The sequence below is a fragment of the Vidua chalybeata genome, chromosome 30 (genome assembly GCF_026979565.1).
Source record: "Vidua chalybeata isolate OUT-0048 chromosome 30, bVidCha1 merged haplotype, whole genome shotgun sequence".
Lineage (NCBI taxonomy): Eukaryota > Metazoa > Chordata > Aves > Passeriformes > Viduidae > Vidua > Vidua chalybeata.
Window position 1 is genome coordinate 2001039 of NC_071559.1, and position 17086 is coordinate 2018124.

Here is a 17086-nt window from a genome sequence, read left to right on the forward strand (position 1 = left end):
CACCATCAGTCGGAGTGGGCTGGGGGGGCTCTGGGCACCTCGGGGGGACCTGTGGGGCTCGGTGCCAATGGCCAGGACAGATGGCATGATGTGGTCCTTTACTGGGCAGGGGTCCAGCCTGTGCCCATCTCCACAGGGACCTTGGAAGTGGCGCTGTCCTGCCAGCCCCGGGAGCCCGGCGTCCCTCTGCTCACCCCCGTGATGAGGATGAGGCACAAGCCATGGCACGGAAAGGGCTCGTCCTTCCTGCCAGCACTGAACTGTAACAAGGGGAGCTTGTCTTATCCTCCCTCCCATCCCGCTGTCCCTCTCCTCCTCTCCGGGTGACAATCCCGCAGTGTTCCTGGCCGGGAGGATCCTGGCAGGCATCGCGCGTCCGCTCGCGCTCAAGGACGGAGGCACGCGCCTGTGCCCAGGCTGCCCGACCCCTTGGAGCATGGGGATGGCACAGGGGGGTTCACCCTGAACCCCCTGTCAGCCCTGAGCCCCTCTGGCGTGGGGCAGGGGACAGCTGGGGACCTGTCACAGCTCCCCTTGAACCCTCTGTGCTCCGTGGCAGATCCTTGACCTCCGGGGACTTTGTGATCCCGTGGGTTTTCTCAACCAGATCCCAACCTCCACGTGTTTCTCCAGACAATGTCCTTGTTTGTTTGGAGTTGGGCTTCCAAGGAATTTCAGAGCCAAACAGAGCACTAAAAAATAATAATTAAAATCTGTTACTGGGCTCTTGTGCTGCTGCTTCCCGTGTCACGGCCGCAGCTCTCTGCTCCCCCAGCTCCCCCAGCTCCCCCTGCTCTCCAAGCTTATCTCGCTGGCCTTGTCCCCCCATCCTGGGGCCATTTGTCAGGGATCACATCCTTGAGCAATCCTCACTGCTCGGCCATGGACCCAGGGCTGGGACAGCAAGGCAAGCAGCTGTGCTGGGGGATTTGTGCCTCCTTCCATCAGATTCATGTCCCTATCCCCTAGAGGTGACACCAGGAGGTGGGAACACCTCTCTGGAGCGTGCACAGAGGCCAGGACCATCCTTAGGAGGCCACCTTTAGCTGGCAGCAGCCCAAGGCTGTGCAGGTCACCTCTGGGCCCCCAGGCTGGTGTTGACAGCGGCGTTAAATCCCCATCTCCGGTGCGCTGTGATCGGGTGACACTCGGCTCTCAGGGGAAGGCAGGAGCCCTTTGCTTGGGCTGTGGAAAAATACTGGGGAGCACGTGCCAGGAGCCAGAGCACTGGGCTTCTCTGTGGCTCCTGGGGTGGCTCCCCTCTCCCTGCCCCACCCCTCCCCTTCTCACACTCTTTCTCTTTCTTCTTCCCCTTTTCTGTGGCTTTCTGCGTGGTCAGAACCGGGAGGATCTGATCAGCAGCTGAGCTTGGTGATGCCAGGGAATGCATTTATTGTGCTGGCAGGTGCCTGCAGCTGGCACTGCTTCATCCCAGCTCTGGTGCTGCTCCTTCCCAGTCCCAGTGCCGCTCTCCCAGTCCAGAACTGCTCCTTCCCAGTCCAGCACTGCTCCTTCCCAGTCCAGCACTGCTCTCCAGCCCCAGCACTGCTCTCCCAGTCCCAGAATTGCTACTTCCCAGCCCCAGCAATGCTCTCCCAGTCCCAGCACTGCTCCTTCCCAGTCCCAGTGCCACTCTCCCAGTCCAGAACCGCTCCTTCCCAGTCCCAGCACTGCTCCCCCAGTCCAGAATTGCTCCTTCCCAGCCCCAGCATTGCTCTCCCAGTCCCAGCACTGCTCCTTCCCAGTTCAGCACTGCTCTCCCAGTCCAGCACTGCTCCTTCCCAGTCCAGCACTGCTCCTTCCCAGTCCAGCACTGCTCCTTCCCAGGAGGAGCAGGCAGGAATTCTGCAGCTCGGCAGGATCCATGTGGGGCTGCTGGGGAAGGGCTGCGGAGGTGCCGTGATTTATTATATCTCAGTTTAAGGTTTGTTGTTTTCCTTTATAAAACAAGCCCCCGGGAAGGGGTTTGAAATATCAGGACATTTGATCCCGAGCGCATTATAAACCCTAAACGCCAGCAATCTGGCCACCATTAAAATACCTTCCTGGGCAGCATCAATCCCAGCCCGCCCGGCTCGGGGGGTGTTTTCATTGACTCCATTTCACTGTCACTCGGAATGGCCTATCCCCGTGCCAGCGGGCAGAGGAGCTGTGGGTGCTGGGACAGATTGATTTCAGGGCCGTGTTGCTCTGCAGAGGAATCCAAGTACATTTCTTCCCCCACTTTGCATGGAAAGCTATTTTTCTTCCTTGCTGCCTCATCCTGGCCAAGAAAGAGGCTCCGACGTGAACTCACTTGGCAGGAGAGCGGGATGATTGGTAACTTCATCTCGTGGTTCCTTTCTGTTGGTTTTTTTTTTTTTTTTTTAACTGTTTATGGCTGTTCTTGCTGCAGCGATGAAGGAAAATGGGAGCTGGGGGAGAGCAGGGGATAAATGGGAGCAGGGGATAAATGGGAGAAGGGGATAAATGGGAGAAGGGGATAAATGGGAGCAGGGGATAAATGGGAGCAGGACATGGAGGGGAACAGGGGATAGGGGAGAGCAGGGACCAGGATGGATGGGAGCAGGGAATGGGATGGGTGGGAGAAGGGAATAGAGGAGAGTAGGGACCACATGGGAAAGCAGGGATTGGGTGGGAGCAGGGATGAAGGCAAGCAGGAGCTGGAGGGAGCAGGGGATGGGGGGAATAGGGGATGGAACAAACAGGGACTGGGGGCCATGGCTGGAGCCGTGCACTCCCACCAGCTCATTGTGTGGCAGGGGACAACATCATGATGGTGATTTTAATCAATCTGTTAACGAAGATCTGACACTCAGGACCCTGCTGTGGCTCTGCCCAGCGCATCTGACTCCCCTGGTGTTTCCCCTTGTAGGGAACAGAAATAAATCTCCCAAGGGGACTGAGACCCCCCCGCAACCCCCCCAGGCTCTGGTGGCAGGGCTGAGCTGCATTCCCACGTTGCTGGAGACAAAAGGGTGACACGAATGTCCTGAGTCATCAGGATGCTCATGGGTTTGATTTCACATGGACAGGAGCGTGTCTGTCCCAGCACACATCTGTGTGTCCCAGCACACATCTGTGTGTCCATCCTGCACTGCCTCGTGCCAGGCTCACTGCAGGAGCCCCTTGGGACCCTTCCTGCCCACGCTGGCCCCATTTCTGCTTTCTCATCCCCCCCTCCCCCAGGTCACCCCAGTGACAGGTTCCCATCGAGCCTGTGTCTCTCTCCTCTCACCCAGAAGGAAGCCAAGTGCCCCGTCCCTCCCTCAGCCTCTGTGGAATATTTGTGCCCATGGAACGGTCTCATTAAGGCAGAGTAATTAGCGGTCCCTTGGCTGCCCTCCACGCAGCCCGGAGCTCGCAGCCCAGAGCTCGTTCCATCCCTGTTCCTGCTCTTCCCACCTCCGGTGCCTCAGCCAGGCTCCGCAGGGATGCTGCGGGGTTGAGCCAGGACATGGGGAGGAGTGAAAGTTTGGGGTGTTCCCACCCTGGGGAGCTGGAGATGGTGTCAGTGAGGGGCTGGAGAGATGCCAGTGACTGCTTGGGCACGGTTCCCCTTCAGAGGCAGCCACGGTGCTGCACTGGAGCAGAACATGGCCTGAAGGGGAGGCAAGTTTGGGGTGTCCCCACACTGGGGAGCTGGAGATGGTGTCACTGAGGGGCTGGAGAGGTGCTGGCAATCCCTTGGACGTGGTTCCCCTTCAGATGCAGCCGTGGTGCTGCACTGGGGCTCCGAGGCACAGGCAGCACGTGGACTGGGGGTGCCAGGGCTCCCTGGAGAAGGGCAGCGCTCCAGCATCTGTCCCCAGGCTGGGATGTCCCTCTGTGGGGGCTGCACAGCCCGGGGGTGCCGTGTCACCCCAGAGAAACGTTTGGCTTGTGCAGGGCGGGCGCGAGTGTGCGCAGAGCCCCAGGGATCCATCCCAGAGCCAGTCAGACATGCTGGCCGCGGGCCACCGGCTTCCACCCAGCGGTTCCTCCTCGCAGCGAAACATCTTAGCAGAGAGGGGGGGTGAATTTATTTATTTTTGAGCCTGGTTTGCTGAGGGAACGAGGCTGACGTGACGGCTGTGGCCGTGTGTGGTGGTGGCAGCCGTCCCCTCCTGCCCTGCTCGGACACAAGGACTTGGCTGTTCCTGGGAGCAGGGGGGCCGTGCTGGACCCTCGGGGGCACGGGGTGTCCGTCCGGCAGTCCGGCGCCCTTGGGGGCGGGAGTTTGTCTTTGTGCTCGTCCTGTTAACACACTTCTAATTAAGGAAAATTGTCCCCAGGAGCAGTGTTTATCCACGGAGCGCGGTGCCGTCACAGAGACGGTCTTGTTCTCCCGCGGAGAGGATGTCTGTGGAGGGAAGAGACAGAAATTCCTCCAGATTATGGCATTATGTAAACGTATCAAACGGATCATTCCCTACAAAAAGGAAAGTAGGAAGCCGATGGAGTTCAGCAGCCCTGGGGACCGCATTCCTGACGAGCCTCCGTTCCTGCGCCGCCGCCGGCGTTTCTGAGCCGAAATATTCGGCAACTTTTCCAAGCTGTTTTTCCGCTGAGGCCGCGTGCCGGCGGCTCCGGGCGCCCGGGGGGCTCGTGGGGCCACCCGCCAGCCCGCCCGGGCTTCTCGCTGGGTGGCAAGTTGGCCACGGCCCCTGCTTGCCCCGCGGGGTGGGTTGTGCCCGGAGCAGGGGACGCGGTGTCCTGCTCTCCGTGGGATGTGCTGTGGATGGGCTGCTCTGATGTGAACCATGGCTTCGGTGGTTCTCCTGAGGCACTTGGGGTTTGTGTCAAGGCTGGGTGACCCTGGGGAAGCAAGAACCGGCTGTTTATAGGACTTTGATATTCTTTATTTGCTCTTTATTTCTTTATTATTCTTTATTTAAAGCCAGATGTCGGCAGCGGTGGTCAGTCCATTTCTGTTCTCTGTCCTGTGTGCTGGGGCAAGGGGGAAAATGCTCCTCAGCAGAATGGGAACAAGGATTTGGTGTCGGAGCTCCGTGCCCAGGGATGTTTCTGGCTGCTTCAAGCAGAGCTGGGCCCTCTCCTGCCCACCATCCCTGTCCTGCTCTCCTGGGAGTGCTCCCTTGAGGGGTAGCTGGGAAGTGAAGTGGAGTTTCTCTCAGATTTAGAATCATGGAATTACTAAGGTTGGAAAAGCCCTCTAAAATCCTCGAGTCCAACCATTAACCCAGGTCATGGCTGAAATGTGTCCCCAAGTGCCACATCCACACGTTTCAGGAGGAATTTCTTCATGGAAAAGGTTGTCAGGCATTGGAAGGGGCTGCTTAGGGAGGTGCTGGAGTGCCCATCCCTGGAGGCGTCCGGGGAACAACTGGATGTGGCACTCAGGGATCTGACAGATTGGACTCGATGGTCCTGGAGGGTTTTTCCAACCTCAGGGATTCTAGAATTCAGGGATTTTTTGCTGAACTTGTTGAACCTTTGTGGATATAGGGGGTTTCTCCTTTTCCTTGCTCAACTGTGCAGGAGTCTGGACGAGCTGCTGAGTGGCTGCGTCCCCCTCGCAGCTGCTTGAGGACTGTCGAAATCCCTGGTTTAATCTGAGGGAAGATTGTGTGTTTCCTTCCTCCTCCTGTCAGGCCACAATTGATGCGTTTGCAGACTGCACAGCAACTGATTCATGCAGAGCAAAGTTATGTGCTGGGTCAGCAAAGCTCCTTCCCCAAAAAACCCACAGCCCTGCAGTGCCTCACTGGGAGTGAGGTAAATCGGGTGGCCCCGGGTTAAAGGGGAGGAGAACCTCGGGCTGCAGCTCCAGTGGGAAATGTGGGGTCCATGACCCGCTTGTGTCAAGGAGTTCTTTGAGTGGGACTGTCCCAGCTGGAACTCTGGGATCCTGGCAGAAGAAGGATGTGGCCAGAGGAGGCCATGGAGATGCTCTGAAGGTTGGAGCAGCTCTGCCATGGAGCCAGGCTGGGAGAGCTGGGGGTGTTCACCTGGAGCTGAGAAGGCTCCAGGGAAAGCTCAGAGCCTCTTCCAGTGCCTGAAGAGGCTCCAGGAGAGCTGGAGAGGGACTGGAGATGGGGGACTGGAGTGACAGGACACAGGGAATGGCTTCCCACTGACACAGAGCACAGTTAGGTGGGATTTTGGGAAGAAATTCCTCCCTGTGAGGGTGGGGAGGCCCTGACACAGAAGCTGTGGCTGCCCCTGGATCCCTGGAAGTGTCCAGGGCCAGGTTGGACCAGGCTTGGAGCAGCCTGGGACAGTGGAAGGTTTCTCAGGTGGGACTGAGATGATCTTTAAGATCCCAAACCATTCCGGGATTCTATGAAAAGGGAAAACCCAGGCACAGTGTGACACGCAGGGTTTTTGTGGCAGGGACCTCAGGAACAGCTCGGTCGGGATCACTCGGGCCCTGGCGGGTGTGAAACCAGGAAACATCTGTGCGGGTGGGTTTTGGGGTTTGCTGAAGTTGCCAACCCGCCCATGTTGAGCAACTTTGATGAAGTTCTCCGTGCTCCCTCATCCTCCATCCTCCCTCCATCTGCCCTCCCTGCTGGCAAGGCCACCTCCCCCCCGAGTGGGGCTGCCGGCCTGGACCCCGTCCCCGTGAGGTTTTTTTGGCTGCCTCTCCCAGGAAGAGCCTTGGAAAGCCGACATTCCCCACTCTCTGCCCCCACCAGCTCCCTTCCAAACGCTCTCAAATAAATAAATCTTGGGAAATGAGCTCGGCGTGTCGCAATCGCCCGCAACGCCCCGCCGAGGTTGAGCAAGGAGGAGGATTGATTCCAGGATGGGAATTGGTGGGGAGAGGCACCCGAGGGGGGCTGCAGGAGGGAGGGGGGTGGTCTCTGCCCTCGGGATTCTCCATGGAAATCATGTATGACCCCTCCAGGGGACAGGCTCGTCCCTGCTGGTCCCCTCAGATGGGTACAAAAGGTGTTTTCATGGCCACGGGTCGCCGTGGCACAGTCCCTGGGCACCCATTCTGGGGGGCTGGGGACACAGGGGAAGACTCTGTGCCCCCCACTCCCTCCCTCTCCAAAGACTGAGAAGGAGGGGGCTAAAGTTTCTGCAGGCCAACGCCAGGGGTTAAAAATAGATGTTTTCTAAATTAGCTTCCACCAAAAGTTCAAGAGGAAATCCAGGTTTAGCTGAGGCTACAAGAAAGAGCTGAAAATAATAATAATAATAATAATGATGATGATGATGAAAATAACAATGATGATGATAATAACAATAATGATAATAATGAAAAAAATAAAAAGTGATTCCTGCGAAGGAGAGGGGAGGATGGTGAGCAGGGAGGGAAGGAGCAAAGCTGGAAAACAAAAGCCTTTGAGGAGGGTAATGCTTTCCAGCTGCAAAAATAAAGCCTGGGAGAGGAGCAAGTGCTTGCGTCACCCCCAGCCCCCCAGCCCTGTGCTGCCCTGCTCGGAGCTGGGGCCTGTCCAGAGACCCCCGGGTGGACCAGGACCCTCAGCTCCCCTGGGCTGTGGCAGGATGGGTGTGAGGGGAGTGTGGGGCTGGATGTCTATGGCTTGTTTTGGCCGTTTTCCCTTTGGATTCCTCTTTGAGTGTTGGGCTGGGCTCAGCTCTGGCTCGCAGGGATGCGGCGGGAGAGCGCCGGGACGGGGGCGCTGGCGACGGGACAGAGATGGTTGGACCCCCTCGAGGAGGAGAATCCGGGGGTCTGCAGCCGTGGGTGGGGGGCGAGGGCCCCTGAGCCGTTCTGCCAACGCTCCCCATCCGCCCCTGCTTGGATCGCTCCCCCGGTCCTGTGACTCTGACTCAGCCACGCAGGCGCCAGCCAAGACCTGCTTTTTTTGGGGAATTCTTGCACATCCCTTTGCTGAAGTGTTTCTCTCCCCGGCAGGGCCCTGCCGCCCCCTCCCCACGTCACAGGGGGGGTTTGGGGGTGCTGGGCGGGGAGCAGGGGAGGGCGGTGGGTGCTGCTTGTGACAGCAGGACTCTGTCTCGGGGGCAGAACGTGGCCCTTGGCACCCCAGTGTACATTTTTAGGTGGTTTGTGCTCATCACAAACCCCTCTTGCCCCGGGAGCTGGGGTAGGGGGTCCCGGCTGGAGCAGGAGCCCTGTGCCAGCCCCGGCACGTTGGGCAGCGCTTTGGGAGCCCTGCGCCGGGCTCGGTTTGGGGTTGATGCTCATTCCTTGGCTCGGGCTGTTTCCACTTGTTTTTACGAGCTGCCTCTCGCCGGGTGGTGGCTGCGGGCGCCGCGGCCTCACCCTTCCGGAGGGGGGGGGTCACTGTCGGCATCACCGCCGGCTGCGTGTCCCCATCCCCGTCCCCAGGGCCACGGCCGGGACACGAAGGGCTGAGTGAGCTGGCCTGGCTAACTCAGGCATGGGGGTTGGGGTTTGTGCACCCCGAACTCTCTGCGTGCTCATCCCAGCCCGGCAGTGTGGATGGAGTCGGCATCGCCGAGGAGAGCCCCGGGACCAGGGTGGGTGGGGGCATTGCAAAACCTCCTGGCTTGATTCATGTTTTCCCTCCCGAGCTCCTGCGTTGGTTAATAATTCAGTGCTGTCTGGCCCTGCTCCACCGGGGCTGTCTGGGTCTCACTGACCTTGGGGTCCTGGGGCTGGGGAGCTGCTGTGCCCCATCCCTGCTCCTCTGGGGCTGTCTGGGTCCTGCTGACCCCGGGGTGCTCAGGCTGAGAGGCTGCTGTGCCCTATCCCTGTTCCTCCAGGGCTCTCTGAGTCCTGCTAACTTGGGGTGCTGGGACTGGGGTATTGCTGTGCCCTATCCCTGCTCCTCCAGGGCTGTCCAGATCCTGCTGACCTTGGGGTGCTGGGACTGGGGTGTCGCTGTGCCCCATCCCTGTTCCTCCAGGGCTCTCTGAGTCCTGCTAACTTGGGGTGCTGGGACTGGGGTATTGCTGTGCCCCATCCCTGCTCCTCCAGGGCTGCCCAGGTCCTGCTGGCCTCGGGATGCTGGGACTAGGGGGTCACTGTGCCCCATCCCTGCTCCCTCCTCCAGAGCTCTCTGAGTCTTGCTGGCCTCAGGATGCTGGGGCTGGAGGGCTGCTGTGCCCCATCCCTGCTCCTCCAGAGCTCTCTGAGTCCTGCTGACCTTGGGGTGCTGGGACTGGGGTGTCGCTGTGCCCCATCCCTGCTCCTCCAGGGCTGCCCAGGTCCTGCTGGCCTCGGGATGCTGGGACTAGGGGGTCACTGTGCCCCATCCCTGCTCCCTCCTCCAGGGCTCTCTGAGTCCCTCTGACCTCTGGGTCCTTCTGACCAGGGCTGCCATGCCCCTGCCCCTGCTCCGCCCTGTCCGTGCTGGCTGTGGCGCTGCAGTGGTGGGGATGTGGGGTCTCAGGGGGCACTGATCCAAAGGACAGCCCTCCAGAGCCCTTGGGATCTCCGGGAGCTGCAGCCCCTCAGCCTGGCCTCTGGCCTGGCAGGCTCAGGAGGGGCTGAGCAGCGCTGAGCACTGAGCCGGTGGCGAGGCAGGAATTCAGGTGCATTGGGTTTATCCGATTTAACAGGCTTTCACTGGTTTAATTAAATACTCACATGCCAGGTGCTGTCTCTCACCTGCTCCGGGCCCCGGGGTGTCCCTGCAGCTCCGGATTAGCTCTGCTCCCACCTTGCCCAGCAGGATCTGCCCTCAGCCCCTCCTCGCTGCCATGTGTCTCATCCCAGTGCTGCTGATGGAGCCCTTTCCCTGCTGCCCACTCCCTTCTCCAGCACCCACCTTGCAGAGCTTCCCCCTGCTCCACTGGTATTCCTGAGGGATGAATTCCCAGTGTTTTCTGCAGGGTGAATTCCAAGTATTCCTGCAGGGTGAATTCCCAGTGTTTCTGAGGGATGAATTCCCAGTGTTTTCTGCAGGGTGAATTCCCAGTGTTTTCTGCAGGGTGAATTCCCAGTGTTTTCTGCAGGGTGCTCTCCCCATGTTCACATCAGGTGCTCTCCTGCTTGTGTGTGATGTCTCTGGCTTGTCTGGGGGCAGCGGGTCTCCCTGGGGAGCAGAGGATGGGTTGCCATGGGTGCTGTGGGTGCTGTGGGTGCCCTGTGGCTCCATGCAGGGTGACCAGGGCAGATCCTTGGTATGGGTGCAGGTCCCACTGCCTTCATGGCTCCCATGGTCTCATTCCTTGGCTGTGATGGTGTTTGTGATCCTGGGGGCTCCTGGCTCTGTCCCTCCTTGCCTCACCCCCCTCCTTCCCTCTCCTGGCCCAGACGTGGAGCAGATGGCCATCGACTGGCTCACGGGCAACTTCTACTTCGTGGATGACATTGATGACAGGATCTTCGTGTGCAACAAGAACGGGGACACCTGTGTCACACTGCTGGACCTGGAGCTGTACAATCCCAAGGGAATTGCGCTGGACCCAGCCATGGGGTGAGTCCTGGGAATTCACTGCCCTTGGGGACAATTGGCAAGGGTGGTCTGTCCCTCTGGGGTGGGGGGTTTCCTGTACCTCTGTGAGCCCTCTCTGCAGGGACACTTCCCACCCAGCCTGCGCTGGCAGCAGCTGTGCAGGGCTCAGTCCTGTGGGACGCACCTGGCCCAGCTCAGGATAAGCTGCTGGTCACAGCTCCAGGTCACAGCTTTGCTCCAGCTTTTGGGAGCTGGAGTGGCTCCCTTGTGCCCGTGTGTCCAGCCACTGCCTTCTGCACAGCCCCGAGGACGGGGATGCCAGGATGCTGAATCATGGGAGCAGCTCAGGGCACCCACGGCAGCTGCCAGCCCCTGGGAGCTGGTGTGGCCGCGGCCACGGCGGGCAGAGCAGAGTAACCACTAAAGAGGAAATCTCCTCCCTTACCAGCTGCTTTCCTGATGGGCACTTCCCTCCAGGCTCGGATGGAAAAACCTGGTGTCATTGAGCAGAAAATCAGGAGTATTTCAGATAAACAAACAAATATCACAGAGAGTCCTGGAGAAAGACTCCAGGCTCAAGCAGGGCTGGTGCAGACAAGCCCCACAGGTGACTGAGTTGAGTCCCTTGGGCTCTGTGGTGGCAGTGCTGATCCCTGGCTCTGCTGTGCTGCATTGGGAAGCGCCGTGCTGGGAGCTGCCACCACAGGCAGGACAGCTCTGGGCTGCACAAGCAACTGCCTCAGGTTGTGTTTTCACATGTACAACCCCACATCTGCGTGTGGACCTCTTCCAGTGACGCCAACACGCCTGAAGCTCCCGGGAGCTCTGTGCCGGACCCCAGCCATCCCCGTGGGGATCCACACATCCATATCCTCCCTCTCCCAGAGCTCATCCTGGCTCTGAGCTCGCTGCCCTGCTCTTCTCTCACAGCAAGGTGTTCTTCACCGACTACGGGCAGATCCCCAAGGTGGAGCGCTGTGACATGGACGGGCAGAACCGCACCAAGCTGGTGGACAGCAAGATCGTCTTCCCACACGGCATCACCCTGGACCTGGTGAACCGCCTGGTGTACTGGGCTGATGCCTACCTGGACTACATCGAGGTGGTGGACTACGAGGGCAAGAACAGGCACACCATCATCCAGGGCATCCTGGTGAGTGGGTTTGGGGTAGACGGTTGGGATTGGAGCTCGCTGTCCTGGGCGCTACTGCTCTGCAGTTGCGACTGTCACTTGGTTCAGTGACGAGCATGCTGAGCCCTGAGCATGGTCCTGCCAAGGATGATCTTGTGCCACTGATGGTCAAGACCACACTGATGGCCAGTGATGGACACGAGCCATTGGGTGTGATGGCCATCACGGATGGCCAGTGATGGACAAGAGCCATCAGGTGGGATGGGGGCTTTGCGTGTCCTGGAGCCTGGCCCTCACAACTCCCAAACCCCTTGTGGCCCTCACAACTCCCAAACCCCTTGTGGCCCTCACAACTCCCAAACCCCTTGTGGCCCTCACAACTCCCAAACCCCTTGTGGCCCTCACAACTCCTAAACTCCTTGTGGCCCTCACAACTCCTAAACCCCTTGTGGCCCTCACAACTCCCAAACCCCTTGTGGCCCTCACAACTCCTAAATACCTTGTGGCCGTCACAACTCCCAAACCCCTTGTGGCCCTCACAACTCCCAAACCCCTTGTGGCCCTCACAACTCCCAAACCCCTTGTGGCCCTCACAACTCCCAAACCCCTTGTGGCCCTCACAACTCCCAAACCCCTTGTGGCCCTCACAACTCCTAAATCCCTTGTGGACGCTCACCTGGTACCTTCCAGATCGAACACCTGTACGGGCTGACTGTCTTTGAGAACTACCTGTACGCCACCAACTCGGACAACGCCAACGCCCAGCAGAAAACCAGCGTCATCCGCGTCAACCGCTTCAACAGCACCGAGTACCAGGTGGTGACACGGGTGGACAAGGGCGGAGCGCTGCACATCTACCACCAGCGGCGCCAGCCCACAGGTGGGGCCCTGATTCTGGAGTAACAGCTCCCTGGTTCCTCAGCCAGGCGCTTGGGTGGGATTTCAGGAGGAATTTTTCCATGGGAAGGGTGGTCAGGCATTGGAAGTCCCCGTCTCGTGGGGTGTCCAAGGATTGATGGGATGTGGCACTCAGTGGTCGGGTTGACATGGTGGGGATTGGTCACGGGTTGGACTCAGTGATCTCGGAGGTCTTTTCCAAACTCAAGGATTCTGGGATTCCTGCTCCCCAGGGCCCTGGGGGCTGCTGAACATCCTGGGGTGCCCCCTTTTTCCTGCTAGCACTGCATCTCTTCCTGTGAGAGCTGCACCACATGGTTGATGGATCATGGAGAATACAGAGATGTGGAAGCAAATGTGGCATCTTAAAATATTAATGGTCCCTCTTACTCTCTGTCCCCACTACCAGCATGTTCACCCCGGTGCTCCCAAGCACTGAGGGATTCCCAGGGAGTTGGAAGGCTCCAGTGCTGCACCAACTCCTCCCTGCATCCATCCCTGCCTGCCTGCTCCACCCCCAGCACCTTCCTGCAGTTAATCAATTTACTCCTTATAAATCCTCTTAGTGTCTGCAGCCTGCTCGGCATTTTCCAGAATTTAAAATTAATCAGGAGATTTCTGAGCGGGGAAGGAGTGTGATTAAGGGGCTCTCCGGGCGGTGCTGGCTGTCACTGCTCCCAGGGCTTGTCCCGCCGGTGCAGCAGGATGGGGCAGTGTGGCCATGTGGCTGTGGTGGTGTGCTGGGACATGCTGGCTTCTCCCCAGGGATCCTTCCCGTGGGAAAATCCTCTCCCATCTCTGTGCTGTCTTGTGCTGTGCCCAGCCCTTCCCTTCCCTGGGAGCTCCCAGGAGGAATGAGCCCCACTACAGCCCGGGGAGGACCCCAGGGAGCATCCCCATGTCCCTGTGGCTACAGCCCCGAGTCCCTGTCCCCCCATGCCCCCGGCAGCTGCAGCCCTGCTCTGTGTTGCAGTGCGGAGCCACGCCTGCGAGCCGGATCAGTTTGGGAAGCCGGGAGGCTGCTCGGACATCTGCCTGCTGGGGAACAGCCACAAGAGCCGGACCTGCCGCTGCCGCTCCGGGTTCAGCCTGGGCAGCGACGGGAAATCCTGCAAAAGTGAGTGCTGGCCTTCCTGGGGGAATATGGGGGGCGAGGGGCTGGGCTCTGCCTTATCTGCTGTGACCCCACAACGGCCCCGGTGCCACGTGCCACCCCCATGGCACTGCCCCGGCCCTGCTGGTGGCCACGGCTGTCCCTGTGTCTCCACAGAGCCCGAGCACGAGCTGTTCCTGGTGTACGGGAAGGGGCGTCCCGGCATCATCCGTGGGATGGACATGGGCGCCAAGGTGCCGGATGAGCACATGATCCCCATCGAGAACCTCATGAACCCACGGGCCCTGGACTTCCACGCCGAGACTGGCTTCATCTACTTTGCCGACACCACCAGCTACCTCATCGGGCGCCAGAAGATCGATGGCACGGAGCGGGAGACCATCCTGAAGGACGGTGCGTGGCCGAGGGGCCTGGCCAGTGCCTGTGGGGCCAGGAATCCATCATCCCCATCGGTTTGGGTCAGGATCAGGCACCGTTTGGGGCTGTTGCTTCCACTTTTCACCTCCCGGCTGGTGACTCCCACTCCTCTTTTCCCCCAAAGGCATCCACAACGTGGAGGGGATCGCCGTGGACTGGATGGGGAACAACCTGTACTGGACAGATGATGGCCCCAAGAAGACCATCAGTGTGGCACGGCTGGAAAAGGCCGCCCAGACGCGGAAGACGCTGATCGAGGGGAAGATGACGCACCCCCGCGCCATCGTGGTGGACCCCCTGAATGGGTGAGGGTGCCTGGGTGGGCAGGGCTGTCTGGCAGGGCCATGGGGACGTGGTTGGGTCTTGTCACGAGCTGTGGTGGCCAGGCCAGGGCTCAGCTTAATGTCTGTGGCAGGTGGATGTACTGGACGGACTGGGAGGAGGATCCCAAGGACAGCAAGAGGGGCAAGATCGAGAGGGCCTGGATGGATGGTTCCAACCGCAACATCTTCATCACCTCCAAGACCGTCCTGTGGCCCAACGGGCTGAGCCTGGACATCCCGGCCAAGATCCTGTACTGGGTGGATGCTTTCTACGACCGCATCGAGATGGTTTATCTCAATGGCACCGAGCGGAAGGCAAGTGGGGGTCCCGTGGGCCTGGGGCACTGATCACCCACAGCACTGGGGCAGCTGAGCCGTGGCCTCTCTGCTCTCCCCTTCCATCACCCTGTCCCTGTCCCTGAGTGCCCACCCCAGCTAACGGAGCCTCTCCGCCTCCCCGCACCCGCAGATCGTGTATGAGGGCCCGGAGCTGAACCACGCCTTCGGGCTGTGCCACTACAGCAACTTTCTGTTCTGGACCGAGTACCGCAGCGGCAGCATCTACCGGCTGGACCAGGCCTCCAAGGCCGTGAGCCTGCTGCGCAACGAGCGCCCGCCCATCTTCGAGATCCGCATGTACGACGCGCAGCAGCAGCAAGGTGCGAGGGCACCGGGGGCTGGGCCTGGAGGGACGGGGCTGGGGGGCGAGTCTGAGCTTCCTAAGCAGCCCCCCACCTCTTTTTGTTTCCTTTTAGCCGTCCCCATACTCCTTGTTTTTCTTTCCTGTTGCTCGTGCCCTGCCCTTCCAGCCTTCCCTCTTTTTCCCACCCTAATTCCATCAGGCTCTGTGTCCCCTGAGGGATTTCCAGCTGGCTTCCAACTGTGGCTGCTGTTGAGGGGATCCAGGGGGCCAGGGGCTCCCAGCACCCCTGTGGGTCTGCAGAGGTCCCTGGGCACTGAGGTGCCATCTCCTCACCCCTTTGCCTCCGCAGTGGGCTCCAACAAATGCCGTGTCAACAATGGGGGCTGCAGCAGCCTGTGCCTGGCCACCCCCCGGGGCCGTCAGTGCGCCTGTGCCGAGGACCAGATCCTGGGGCTGGACACTGTCACCTGCGAGGGTAGGCTGGGACCCTCGTGGGGGCTCTCTTTCCCTATGGGAAGCTGCACTTGGTCACCTGGTTAAAATCCTGCCTGTGCTTTCCCCTTGGCAGCCAATCCGTCCTACATCCCCCCGCCGCAGTGCCAGCCCGGGGAGTTCGCCTGCAAGAACAACCGCTGCATCCAAGAGCGCTGGAAATGCGACGGGGACAACGACTGCCTGGACAACAGCGACGAAGCCCCCGAGCTCTGCCGTGCGTGACCCCTCCTGCTTGGGCTAAGGCTCCCCCAGATGTGGAGGCAGTGGTTGGGGCAGGGTTGGGTAGCCAGAACCCCTCTGTGCCCTCTCCAACTTGAGGAGAGGAGGAGGTATAGGAGGAAAATGTTGGTTGGGATTCTGATGCCAAGTTTGAGGCTCCAGCCCTTTTCTGTCCCAGTTTTTCTCTCTGTTGGACATAGAGGAGGGATGGGGTGGGATGAGGGGCAGGTCCTGAGTGTGGTTTCCCCCACAGACCAGCACACCTGCCCTTCAGACCGCTTCAAGTGCAAGAACAACCGCTGCATCCCCAACCGCTGGCTCTGCGACGGGGACAATGACTGTGGGAACAACGAGGACGAGTCCAACTCCACCTGCTCAGGTGAGGACCCTGCCTTGTCCTCAGGGAGTCTCAGGAGAGCCCGTGCTGAGCCACAGCCTGAGCTTTTGCAGTCTCACATGTGCCCACACCTTGGCTTTGCACCTGGGCCTTGCAGGGGACCAGGAGGTTGTTCCTCACCTTCCCCTGGCAAAACAAGGTACCGTGGGCCATTAACACTCCATCTGTTCCTCCTGGCCAGCCCGGACCTGCTCCCCCAACCAGTTCTCCTGCGCCAGTGGCCGCTGCATTCCCATCTCCTGGACGTGTGACCTGGATGATGACTGCGGCGACCGCTCTGACGAGTCTGCCTCGTGTGGTGAGCTGGGACTGGGAGCACTGGGAGCACGGGGCGCTCCCCGGGGCTGTGAGGTTGGGGTGCACATGAGGTCTCCCCCATGCTGACGGTGCCTCTCCCTCCCCTGCAGCCTACCCGACCTGCTTCCCCCTGACACAGTTCACCTGTAACAACGGGCGCTGCATCAACATCAACTGGCGCTGTGACAACGGTGAGGACCCGGCCCCGGGGTGCTCCCGAGGGGACGGCGAGACCCGAGGCGGGGGTGCAGCCTGGCAGGGACCCCATTTTGGCAATTTGGGCCGTTTCTCAGCATGTGCTGAAGGGCAGAACACAGGTCCCAAGGCGAGCGGGCATGAGACAAAGATGAGCCCATCCTGCAGCCCCCAGCCCTGTATTTCCCTTGGTGCTGGGGCAGGGAGAGCTGCAGGAATGACCTGGCAGGGATTGTTCCAGACCTTGGCATCCTTTGCAAGGTTTCCAAAACCCTGCCCTGGTGCTGGAACCGAGTGTGGCATGGCCAGAGCTGCTGGCGGGGCTGAGCCAGGTCCTGCAGCCTCAGGGAAGGCAGGAGAGCTCTCCCAGTCTGCTCCCATCTGCCCTTGGATTTTTCCAGGGCCAGGCCTGGGACAGAGGGTTTGCCCTAAGGTTGCTTTCCTTTCCCACAAGTTTATGTCGGTCTCTGAGCCGCTCTGCCTTGTTGGGAATAATTAACATCTTCAGAGCAGGCGAGACAGTGGTGCCTGGCTGAGCAGAGCTGTGGGTGCAGGACTCTCCCTGGAGTCTTCCTGAGCTCCCTTGGAGCTGGCCCTGCCAAGGGATGGTCCCTTCTCCTGGGATCCCCCACTGTGGCAGCCAGGCTGTGGCG

General features: G+C 60.0%; 1 protein-coding gene across 1 annotated transcript in view; it reads left to right on the forward strand.

Moving 5' to 3' along the window:
- LRP1 (LDL receptor related protein 1) overlaps positions 1-17086 on the forward strand; it is a 79211-nt gene that overhangs the window by 25321 nt on the left and 36804 nt on the right. Inside the window, 13 exon segments of the mRNA XM_053967712.1 lie at positions 10163-10325; positions 11235-11457; positions 12127-12316; positions 13307-13450; positions 13604-13840; positions 13989-14169; positions 14280-14502; positions 14657-14846; positions 15180-15305; positions 15399-15539; positions 15798-15923; positions 16123-16239; positions 16349-16429. Of these exon segments, the coding sequence (XP_053823687.1) occupies positions 10163-10325; positions 11235-11457; positions 12127-12316; positions 13307-13450; positions 13604-13840; positions 13989-14169; positions 14280-14502; positions 14657-14846; positions 15180-15305; positions 15399-15539; positions 15798-15923; positions 16123-16239; positions 16349-16429 (2142 nt within the window).